Source organism: Orycteropus afer, unplaced genomic scaffold (assembly GCF_000298275.1).
Source record: "Orycteropus afer afer isolate SDZICR_OR568_19922 unplaced genomic scaffold, OryAfe1.0 scaffold00263, whole genome shotgun sequence".
Lineage (NCBI taxonomy): Eukaryota > Metazoa > Chordata > Mammalia > Tubulidentata > Orycteropodidae > Orycteropus > Orycteropus afer.
This window is the reverse complement of record NW_006921850.1, coordinates 1,331,821-1,343,869: the sequence shown is the minus strand read 5'-3', so window position 1 is coordinate 1,343,869 and position 12,049 is coordinate 1,331,821. Positions and strand designations below refer to the sequence as shown.

The window sequence follows — 12,049 nt, the reverse complement described above, 5'->3', positions numbered from 1 at the left end:
GCTTTTGTGTACATTTCAATGTCTTTCCTTTCCCCAGTGTCATCATGCTGGTCACAGACTCTTTCCATACCATTTCTCCCCTACCCAAATGGATGCATACTAATCCATTATATGACACCTTTCAGTTTATTTTATTAATTTCTTATTGGACATTTGAGTTAACTTTTGCCTGCTATTCATATTGCTACAGAGAAGGAACATTGTTGCACATAAGTCTTAGTACAAAATTTTGTTTCTTTAGGAAATTGATGTGTCAAACTAAAAAAAGAAGAGGTAGTAAAAGCATGGTCTACACTTGTATAATGTGCTCAAAAATGGCTTTTCACCGCTTGAGATCTGAGGCAGTATTATCGAAATCCTGGAGTTATTTCTGTCACTTGCTGGCCTCAACATTGAACATTCTTTAGAATTGCCTAAGGGGTTTTTCATTTCATATTGCTTGGTCTCACAATCAACATCAATGGAAGCAGAAGTTAAGAAATCAGAGAACGTATTGCATTGGGAAAGTCTACTGCAAATGACCTCTTTAAAGAGCTGAAGAGCAAAGATGTCTCCTTGAAGACTAAGGTACACCCAACACAAGCCATGGTGTTTCCAATTACCTCATGTGAGAGCTAGACAATGAATAAAGAAGACTGAAGAAGAGTTGATGCTTTTGAGTTGTGGTGTTGGCAAAGAATACTGAAAGTACCATGGACTGCCAAAAGAACTAACAAATCTGTCCTGGAAGAAGTATAGGCAGAATGCTCTTTGGAAGTGAGAATGCTCTGACCTATTTTGGTCATGCTATCAGAAGAGACTGGCCATTCCCTGAAGAAGGATATCAGGCTTGGTAAAGTGGAGGGTCAACAAAAAAGGGGAAGGCCCTCAACAAGATGGCTTGACACAGTGGCTGCAATGAAGGACTCAGGTATAGTAGGAATTGTGAGGCTGGCACAGGACCAGGCAGTGTTTCATTCTGTTGTACATAAGGTCGCTATGAGTCAGAGCCAACTTGATGGCACCTAACAGCAAGGAGTTTTTTTAAAAAGTCCTGAGGCTTGACCTGTGATAAAGTCCAGGTCTCAGTAGTTTTCAAAACACCCAAGAGGAGCACTGCTGATATAATGGACAGAGCAGCAAGTCTTAAGTCAAACTGACCTAGAACCAGATATGGACTTTGGTACTTCCTCAGGATTTAACATTGGACACATTTTTTAACTACTCTGAGACTTGATTTTCTTTTTGATGAAAAAAATATGATTAATGTAATGCCTGTACTTGGTGCAGTTGAGAGCATGGGAAATAATGTAAACTTTCCAGCAGAATTCCTCATAAAATGCTCATTAAATGATAGATACTTGCCTTTATTCAAGCAAAACAAAAATAAAGCAAGCCAAAAATATGATGGAAACTCCATATGTACTTGGATAAGTTTTATGGCTAATGAAAATGTTGAGGTTTTAGCTTTTGGCTAAATTATATCATCTTGGTGCAGTATCTTTGGTTATCTCTTGTTGCTCAGAATTTCTGATTGGAAATTATATAGGACTTTGATTAATAAGAAGAGAAAAATCAAGTATTACTTAATCATTGTGTCCTGCTTGATGGACAACAGCAACAGCAAACATCATCCAGAAATGGAGCCTAAGGAAAATAATTCTAAATCAGTAGAGTGAATTCATGATGAAGAAAATGCTAAAAATTGTTACCATGGAATTTTCCCATTTTATAGTTGAAAAGGGTATGAGGTGCTTTAACTCTATAAAGACTTTTGGGACATATCTGTTTCCATGTGGAATTGTGCAAATCGTTGTCTCATGGATGCAATTGATAGTTCTGGTATTTATTTTAGCCAACCGAGTGTCATAGACTTTAATCACATCATTCCTATGATAGATAGGAAGCTAGTCTATAAGAAGTCTCCCAGCATGAAAAATATCACAGGTTGACCTATAACCCTCTAGTTGTAAAAACCTCTTGCATGTAAGAGAAAATACAGGTAAAGAGAAAGCTTCACTCAGCTTTTATCATAGTAAGGAAGGAAATTTCCTGTTTTAATAAAAGCAAAGTGTTTGTACTAGTAGCAAATAATGTAGAAGTTAAGAACAGAGCTCCTGAAGCCAGGCTGCTGGGGTTCAAATCTCAGTTCTGTCTCTTATCACCTATGTGACTATGGGGACGTTCTTTAGCTCCTCTCTGCCTCAGCTTCCCCACATACAGAGTAGAGATATTTGTACATATCTCAAAGGGATATTGTGAGGATTAAATGAGTTAGCATGTTATTTATACCAGTACTTGGTATATAGTAAGGAATGATTTAATTTGAACACTTTATTTTCAAGATGGATGAATTTAGGCAATATGACTTGGACAAGAACAAATGATAGCGCTAGTTAGAACCCGACTGAGTTGTTTGTGAAATATTTCTAACAAGCTGTGAGGTGTGATTTCTAGTCCAGTTTGCTGTCCGCTACACCATGTGGCTTCCCTGAATATGGCAGTTGTGCTGTGGTGGAAAGAGTATTGGGCTGGGATGTGGCCCACCTTCTATGTCAGAAATGTACCTGATTATATTAGGTCTTCCCCAGGACTACTATGAGGACCTGCAGGCCCATTCAGTTCTGTGGAAGGAGCTGAGGTGTCAGAATGGTCTACCCAGGGAGCACCACTAACAGTCCAGACCGTATCCAAGACTCAGAGCCCATCTCTTTACCATTCCCTAAAAGAACAAGTACAAATATGGGATTCACTCATAGAGAGCAAGGCAGTATTTCCATAATGTTGATAGCAAGGGGAGCAATTATGACAGGTTATTTTTGGTTGTCCTCAAATCCATAGGAAACAGTTTATCCAAAAAGAAAGACAAAAAATTAGTGATAAATCAGTGATCTGGTATATACATGAGGGGAAAATACAGATACACCCAGAAGTCCTGAAGACAGCTTGTACTGTCTTCGTGGAGGGTGACTTTAGTGAAGAAACAATACTGATTATTTATTTATTTATTTTTCCCACCTGCAAGTAGATAAAAGAAAAGCCACATGTTATTGTGTGAAAAATATGGGCTTTGGATTCAAAGAAAACTGGCTTCAAATCATGACTGTTATTTACAAAACAGTGACCTTGAGCAGGTAACTGAATCTCTCTATTCTGTAAGCTGTGAACTACAACAATACAGGCATACCTCATTTTACTGCACTTCAATTTATTGCACTTCCCAGAGATTGTGTTTTCTACAAATTGAAGGTTTGTGGCAACCCTGCATCAAGCAAGCCTATCAGTGCAATTTTTCCAACAGCATTTGCTCAATTCGTGTCTCTCTCTGTGTCACATTTGGTAATTCTCATAATATTTCAAACTTTTTCATAATGCTGTTACACACTCAAGAAGACTACAGTATAGTATAAATATAACTTTTATATGCACTGGGAAACCAAAAAAAAAATCATGTGATTAGCTTTATTGTGATGTCTGCTTTATTGTGATGGTCTGGAACTGAACCCATAGTATCTCCAAGGTGTGCCTCTATTCACTTTGAAAGGCTCTTGGAGGATGAATGAGATTGAGTATCTAAGTTGCCTGGTGCACAGTAGGAGCTCACTGAGTCCCTATTCCTTCCACATCTAACTCTCTACAGAGAATTAAGATTAGAGCTAATTGTTAGTGCTTATTTTGTGGCATCTACTATTTCTAAGGGAGCTCTGGTAGCATAGTGGCTAAGGCACTTGACTGCTAACCAGAAGGCTGGTGGTTCAAACCCACCAGCCACTCCTTGGAAGGAAGATGGGGCAATCTACTTCTGTAGTGATACTGCCTCAGAAACCCAAGGAGGGGTCGCTATGAGTCGGATCTGACTCGACGGCATATAACAACAACAACAACAACAACTATTTCTAAAGTAGAGCTACCAGCAGAAGATACCAATGCTGTTGAGCACTTGCACAAACTGAGCAATCATCTACTCCACACAACATCAACTCTAGGAGATAGGGCACTATAACGTTTACAGATGAGGAAATTATGGCACAGAGAGTGCAAGAAGTAGCCTGATGTCACATAGGTACTAAATACCGGATTCAGGATTCAAACTCAGGCATTCTGAGTCCAGAGTCCATGCACTTAACCCTTCCACCACACAGCCTCTCTGGTGTTAGTGGTGCTTTCATGGGCTTATTGTGAAGATCAGTAAAGATGATGCTTCTGAAATACTCCTATAGGGCTGAGCACAGTACAAATCATGTTAGACATTGTTTCATTGCTGCTGTAATGTAGGAAACCAAATGAATCTGAACCTGGCTTTGAAAAAGCAGTAACCATTGCACTTTCAATTGGTTTGGCTCCTCTTGGAGCCAGTGCCCCAAAGAAGATGTCATAACCACTATCTCAGAGAAAGAATTAGGAAATGGAATTGGACAACCATTATAACCAACACTGAATTTCATAGTTCACTTTGCCATATTGTTGGACTTATAGTTAGATTTTATAAAATTTAAATATATATGGACAACAGTAGAGTTTTAATATCTTTTAAGTTTATTGTTCTTACATATGAAAAAGGAAAGTACAGAATTCAAGTAGAAAAGATGGTGGCTTTAGGGAGTATAAAATGGAAGGCTTTAAGGAAGTCATCTGGTTAAGGAACACACTAAGCGGCGTGGCAGAAGTCCCAGGGTGGTGAAAATGGTAAAGTGCTCTGTTGCAAATTAAAAGGTCGGAGATTTGAGTCTACTCAGAGGTGTCTTGGAAGAAAGGCCTGATGATCTATTTCCAAAAAAAAATGAGAAAGTAAAAATCCTATGGAGCACTCTAACACAGATGATGTCACCATGAGTTGGAATCAATGCAACGGCAACTGGTAACTGGTAAAGGGACATGACTAAAAGCTTCACGCTGCTATCCTCAGTGTGTTTATTTGGGTTGGGTTGGAGAAGCTGGTGGAGAGTATGAAAAAAAAAATAGTAATAAAGCTTCCATGGGCCATCCCTTGGCCCTGCCCCTGGGTAGTGGCAGAATTTTTGGTTATTGTTAAAATTTGTCCAGTGGTTTCAGTTTGCCAGTAATAACATGATAAAAAAATTACACATGGGAACTGAAATAACCCAAATCCAGAAAGAAAATCCAGTTATATCCTTAGCAGAAAGTTTTAGAGACTACAAAAGATGAAGAAAAGCTGGCCCCTTTGCACCACCATCCATCACAAAGTCTTTCCATCACCACAGACTGCTGTTCTTCTGAGCAGACAGAACACAATGATAGCCAAGTAGACTATACTCTTGAGAAGGAGTAGCAGGTAGGTGTAATATGCAGAGGTGTTCGTGAATTGCAGCTGCAGGACATCTAAGAGAAATTGTTTGATTAGTTTCTTCTGTTCTTTTGAAAGGATAGGACATATTAATAGGGCGTGGGGGGTCACAAATATTTACTTCTGATAATCAATATTGATGTGACACCACACACCCATGAAAACTCAAAAGTAAATACCACCATCAATAACAATACAACTCAGAATTCAGCTTGAAGGTATAGTTAAAACAAACCCTGCTGACATGCACTTGGGACACTCCTAGGTATTAAAGGCTGCATTTTTAATGAATAAGCCCAATGAGAAAATATATTTTTCATAAATAGCTTTTATCGTTGTTGTTGTTATGTGCCGTCGAGTTGGACCCTACTCATAACAACCCCTCCTTGTCATAACTAGCTTTTATTGTTGTTGTTGTTGTTATGTGCCGTCGAGTCGGACCCGACTCATAGCAACCCCTCCTTGGCTTTCCGAGTCAGTATCACTATGGAAGTAGATTGCCCCATCTTCCATTTTTTTTTATCCCCATCATGTCTATAAGCAATAATCATAGATGATGTTAGTTGAATGCTAACCAAGTGGCAGATTCTATGACGTAAACCTATTTAGTCTTGCTTAATCTTGATAACAACCTGTGAAGAGAACATTATTTCTATTTCCCTTTTACAAATAAATTTAGGACAGAGGGAGAAGTAATTGGCCTGATGTCATGCAACTAGCAAGTGCCAGAGCCCACATTTCAACCTCAGCAGCACAACTTTTGGAAACAGGCTTTTAGCTCCTCTGTAATTGTACATCTCCATGTGGGATAAACACTCCAGATATCACAGGTTTTAAACAGAAATGCAAAGTTGAAATTTTTTTAATCATATCTGAATCCAATTTTAATTGTTCAGGAATTCAAAATATAGAATATTAAGTATATTTATTTATATTTAAAGCCAATGTAGAATTTTTTTAAAAAAATTTATTTTAAGAGTTTGTTTTACATTCATAAAGTTGAATTGTTGATGTAGAAGCATCTGAGCCATTACACATTGTGTATGAAGTGTGATCTCTATGAAGGATACAATACATGGAAATTTGGTGGTGTTGGTAGTGACATGCTTTAGTAAAAATTTACTAAAATTTTTACTAAAAAAGGGCATTATAGAAAATGGAGGAAAGTAAGTAATCCAAAATTTCCAAATCTGTGGAATGCCAAGGTTTACTAATCTGTCTTTGCTAAATGTCTCTCATGTCTTTCTTAAATGTTACAAGCAAGTGCACTTAATGGCCTTTGAAGTTTTGTAAGAAATTAGCAATGTCAAGAAATAATTAACGGCAATGGTAGTGGGCCACACTGGCTATTCAACGAGCCACAAGGCTGAGCCACTTCCTATGGAAACTTCCATTTTACATGTTCTGTCGTCAGAGTCAGAACTCCAGAATCAATAGCACTTGGTGTGGAAAGGGATCTCAAGAGGTGATGTGTTCATAATGCTCTCGGTCTCAGTCAGGTAAGGTGTTAGTGTCTCTCCTTGCTTGGTGTGGTAGATGAGGTCCAGGGGCCCCTTGTATTGAAAATGAGGAAAGACTAGCAGAACTAGAGCCAATGCTTCTAGCAACGTTCTTTGTACATGTGCAGAAAGGTCTTGAAACAAGTTATTTATTCTTTGCCAGGTAAATGAGATACTTTCTACTAGGCATTACACATATATTGTCTTATTTCTTCAATGACTATGAGTTACATGTAATTATTCCACGTTTGTAGAGGAGACAGTATTACTCAGGAAAAAAAAAAAAAAAAGAGAAATTTATCCATATGAATGCAAGAAATAATTTAAAAAACATGATTAAAGTCCAGTTTGCAGTACTCTGAAGACCATGCACCCATCCCCTACTAGGTCTCCACCACACCTTAGGACCTTGGATTGGCATTTCTTATTCCATGACTATTTGATGAGAGGAATAAAGAACTGAGTTAAGCATATGAACTCTTGATTCAGATGGCCTGGGTTTAAACCCCAAATCTACCACACTGTGCTGTGGTATAAGCAACTTCATTTCAGCTCATTGCCCTCATCAATAAAATGGGGAAAAATACAATACCAACTCATAGGGGCATCAAAAAACAAAACAAAAACAAACAAACAAACAAAAACTCACTGCCATTGAGTCATTTCCGACTCATAGCCATCCCTCCTTGGGTTTCCAAGTTGGTATCTCTAAGGAAGTAGATTGCCCATTCTTCCTTCCGAAGAGTGGCTGGTTCAAGCCACCAGCCTTCTGCTTAGCAGTCAAATGCTTTAGACACTACGCCGCCAGAGAAAGAACCAAAGGTGAAAGAAAATCTAGAGGAAACTTTTTACTAGGTTCTCCCCTGTCATTAGAAATAAAAGCCTCATGGGTGAGTGAACCATGTGTTGAAATAGTTCTGAGCATATCTAATTTACAATCCATCTCATACTTTAACTTATAGTCAATCTCATACCAAACCCAGCGGTTTACTGCGTTAAGATGACTACCAAGAATGTGGACTTAAACTACCACTCAGTCTCTTCTGCAGCATCCAGCCATTCTGATTTTTCTACCTTAAGCCAGAGAAATTCAAATGTTACGTTGATCAAGAAGGACAATGTACATAACCTATAGGTAAACAAATGCAAAAACTTACCACTTTCATCTTTCCAACAAGTTTTTGTAGCATCAGGAGGAATAAAGGCTAGAAAAATGAGAGCAAGTATTAATCAATTGGTCATGCTCATTATGTATCTGTGTGTGTGTGTATGTGTGAGTATAAAAGCCAAAAAAACCACTGCTATTGAGTCCAGTCAGACTCATAGCGACTCCCATTGGGTTTTCAAGTTGGTAAATCCTTACAGAAGTAGATTGCCTCATCTTCCTTCCATGGAGCAGCTGGTGGGTTTGAACTGCCAATCTTCTAGTTACCAGTCAAATGCCTTAGGTACTGTACCACCAGAGCTCCTATACATACATACATACATATATATACACACACATATATATAAGTACATATATATATATATACACACACACACACATGCATATATATATATAAACTATACATAGTCTTCTGACAGAGAGACAGCCATTAAAAAATGAAGCCTTAAAATTCTAAGAATAACTGGCATGATCCAATGCAATTTAGCAGGTTCAATTCATGCAATGTGTCTCTGCACGTGAGGGTTCCTAACTGAGCACAGGAAAGTGGCCATACCTTTCCAACCAGAAAAAGCCTGGGATTTTTTCCCTATAAATATCAATATACCCATTTCATGCCAATGATTTTCTAGAATTGTGTTTGTGAAAATAACAAAATGGTATTTTAAATACTAACACATATTGAGTAATTATTGGTGCGCCTGGCACTAGGTTCAATACTTCACGTGTGCTTTACCTTGTAGAACCCCCAACAACACTCTGAATGAAGTTAAAATACGGATAACCTCATTTTACAAATGAGGCTATAAGGCTTAGAGTATAAGTAACTTCCTGAAAGTCATACACATGAGGGACAGAGCCAGTATTCAAAAGGTAATTGTGGAGGATTAAATAAGATAAGGCATTTGGAGAGTACTTTGTAAAAATAATCTGTAGAAATATAGAAAATAATCTATAAAAACGCAACCTAGTTCCACCATTGAGAACACTAGGAAAATCTTCTCTTTTAGATATCTTAATCATTCTCTGAAATGAACTTTTTGCAGGAGCTCAGCATGTTCAGTACAAGTTTTCGTGGTTACAGAAGGATTGGTTAAGTCACATTTATAATTCTCCAGAAATGTATAAGTTGAGGTGAGAACTGGTTTTACCTATAATGTAAAACCTATCAGCCACTCCTCGAGGGCAATCTACTTCCATAGTGATGTTATTGTTATGTGCTGTGTAGTTGGACCTGACTCATAGTGACCCCTCCTTGGGTTTCCGAGGCAGTATTACTACGCAAGTAGGTTACCCAACTTCCTTTCGAGGAGTGACTGGTGGGTTTGTACTGCCAGCCTCCTGGTTAGCAGTCAACTGTCTTAGGCCCTATGCTACCAGAGCTCCTATCCCTCCTCGGAAACCCAAGGAGGGGTCATTATGAGTTGGGTACGTCTCTATGGCAGTACGTATAATGTAAAAAAAGAAAAAAAGGAAAGAAAAGAACAAACATACAAAAACAAACATTTTTATGAAGAGAATTGCTTGGATTGGGGAAGTAGTTACATTGCTAGTTTCAATTTATCATTTTTTACTGTATATGTTTTTGTCCACATGGAAATTATCCTGGTATGCAATTTTATGTATTTGACAAAATCTGATTTGGTATGTCCTAATAAATGGGTTCGAGCTAAAGGCTTTAGGTCAAATCCCAAGGAAGGAAGTGTTAATATAAATAAATATATTTAGATGTTAAAATACCTTCATCAACTGACTTAAATGTGTCCTGAAAATCTCATTCTTTTCCTTACAATGATTTGTTAAAACATGAGCAAAAATCTCTATCACCATGCATTGATTGAGGTAAAAACAGTAAAGTGACAATTGCTCATAATGAAATCTTTACATGCATCCTAAATTCTCTCTCAATTATTGTTGATCATAAACTTGGACTAGATTAGTTTTATCTCTCCTCAGAATCATATTGTTGATTTGGGCTTCCATGTTTCAAGAAACAGTATTAGAGACTTGTTATATTATGGAAGACCTTGGTGGTATAATGGTGAAAGCATCTGGCTGATAACCAAAAGATTGGCAGTTTGAACCCACAAGCTGCTCTGAGAGAGAAAGATAAGGCAGTCTGCTTCCATAACGATTTGTAGCCCTTTGTTTGCAGGGCATTGAGTTTATGACAATGGTGATGGAATATTTTAGAAAAAGATAGCAATAATAGTGGCACAACATGAAAAACTTCATCAATGTCCCTGAGCTGTAAATGTGGAAGTTGTTATGTGTGAATGTCTTGTTGTGTATGTTTTCACAATAAAAGTAAAAAAGAAAAAAAAAAAAAAAGATTTATAGTCTTGGAAATCCTATGGGGCAGTTCTATTCTGTCCTAAAAGGGTCACTATGACTCAGAATCAATGAGATGGCAATGGTTTTTGGGTGATGCAAATGGTTAATGTTCTCAGTTGCCAACAGAAAAGTTGGAGGTTAGAGTCCACCCAGGGGCACCTGGTGATCTACTCTTACACACATGGACTCCTCATGAGTTGGAATCAACCCAGCAGCAACTGGTGTAGAAACATAAACTGAAACATCGCTCCTTTCTGATCATCATCATCACTTAGACACAGTGGTTATATTAACTTTGTAGTTGCATATTTGTTTCCTCTCTGTTTGTTAGCAATGGAAGTAGGAAATGAGAGCTACATTTTTATAATCTTAGAGGAACTGTAAGGAGCATAGTGGATAAGGCATTTGACTGCTAACGAAGGTTGGCAGTTCAAGTCCACCACCTGCTCTGCAAGGGAGAAAGATGAGGCAGTCTGCTTCCATAAAGATTTACAGCCTTTGAAAGTCTATGGGCAATTCTACCTTGTCCTGTAGGGTCTCTATGAGATGGAATTGACTCCATAGCAATGGCTTTATTTGTTTATAATCCTACATTAGCACATTTTTAAAGGAAAGGACGTAAATAAATACAAGAAATATATTGATAAATATTTCCTTGTTATGTTTTTGAAAGCAGCATTTTCATAGATATTATTTCATTGGCTCTTCATCCCAACCCCATGAGTTGTGATGAACACTTAACCAAATCCAGTGTTAAAGCCTCATTTGACTATTGGAGAAACAAAGAATCTGAGAAGATAGAGACTTAAGAAGTTAGGACTGCTACACAGCAAGGGGCTTTGCCTTTTAGTTATTGTTTGGTCCACACTGCCTGAAAAGGCCTTGAAAAGCACAAAACTATTCCTTCTCTGCACTCTGGTGCTTGAGAACTTTAATGCATAGTGAATTACTGGACCACTGCTGGGACCAGGATACACTTAGCCCTATCTATACCCACACTATCTAAATATGTATGTCATCTGCATCAAAATTACTTCTTTGGAACATCATAACTGAATCAGGTGTAAGGAAAAGAGTATCTCTTTCTTTTCTTGCAGTGCATCCTCCTTAAGACATTAGTTCATCCTAGTCTATTGATCTATAGATAACCTTTGGGGCTCCCATACATGAGTTGCATAAGAAATGTCTGTTGAACTGCATTTATCAGTGGAAAAAAATATACTCAATATGTAGAGTATAAGTTTGTATATGTTATTGTTTCTGTTAGTTGCCATTGAGTCATTTCCAACACCTGACAGTCCCACGTGTGCTGACTAGAACTGTTCCAAAGAGCATTCAACGCTGAGATCTTTCAGAAGCAGGAGCACCAGGTCTGTCTTTCAAGGTGCCTCTGGGTGAGTTTGAACCACCAATCTTTTTGGTTCGTAGTCAGGCACTTACCCATTTGTGCCACTAAGGCTCCTAACAGCACCCAATCTTTAATTATGAAATTTTGCCTTACTGTATGTAGTATAGGAGCTCTGGTGGCATAGTGTCTAAGGCATTTGACTGCTAACCAAAAGGTTGGCAGTTCAAACCCACCAGCCACTCCTTGGAAGGAAGGTTGGGCAATCTACTTCTGTAGTGATACCTCCTCAGAAACCCAAGGAGGGGTCGCTATGAGTCGGATCTGACTCAATGGCAGCGAGTTTGTTTTTTTGGTTTTGTTTTTTCATGTAGTATATCTGAAAAACATGAGGCCATAATAAAACTGCAACATCCAAGGTT

The 12,049-nt window shown here is 38.1% G+C and overlaps 1 protein-coding gene across 1 annotated transcript in view; it reads right to left on the bottom strand.

The window, feature by feature from the left end:
* Positions 1-5,176: 5,176 nt before the first annotated feature.
* Positions 5,177-12,049, bottom strand: part of LOC103204876 (T-cell receptor gamma chain C region C10.5) — a 250,349-nt gene continuing 243,476 nt past the window's right edge. Inside the window, exons 5-6 of the mRNA XM_042782211.1 lie at positions 7,941-7,988; positions 5,177-5,319 (exon numbers count right to left, since the gene is read on the bottom strand). Of these exons, the coding sequence (XP_042638145.1) occupies positions 5,177-5,319; positions 7,941-7,988 (191 nt within the window). The remainder of the gene's footprint in view (positions 5,320-7,940; positions 7,989-12,049) is intronic.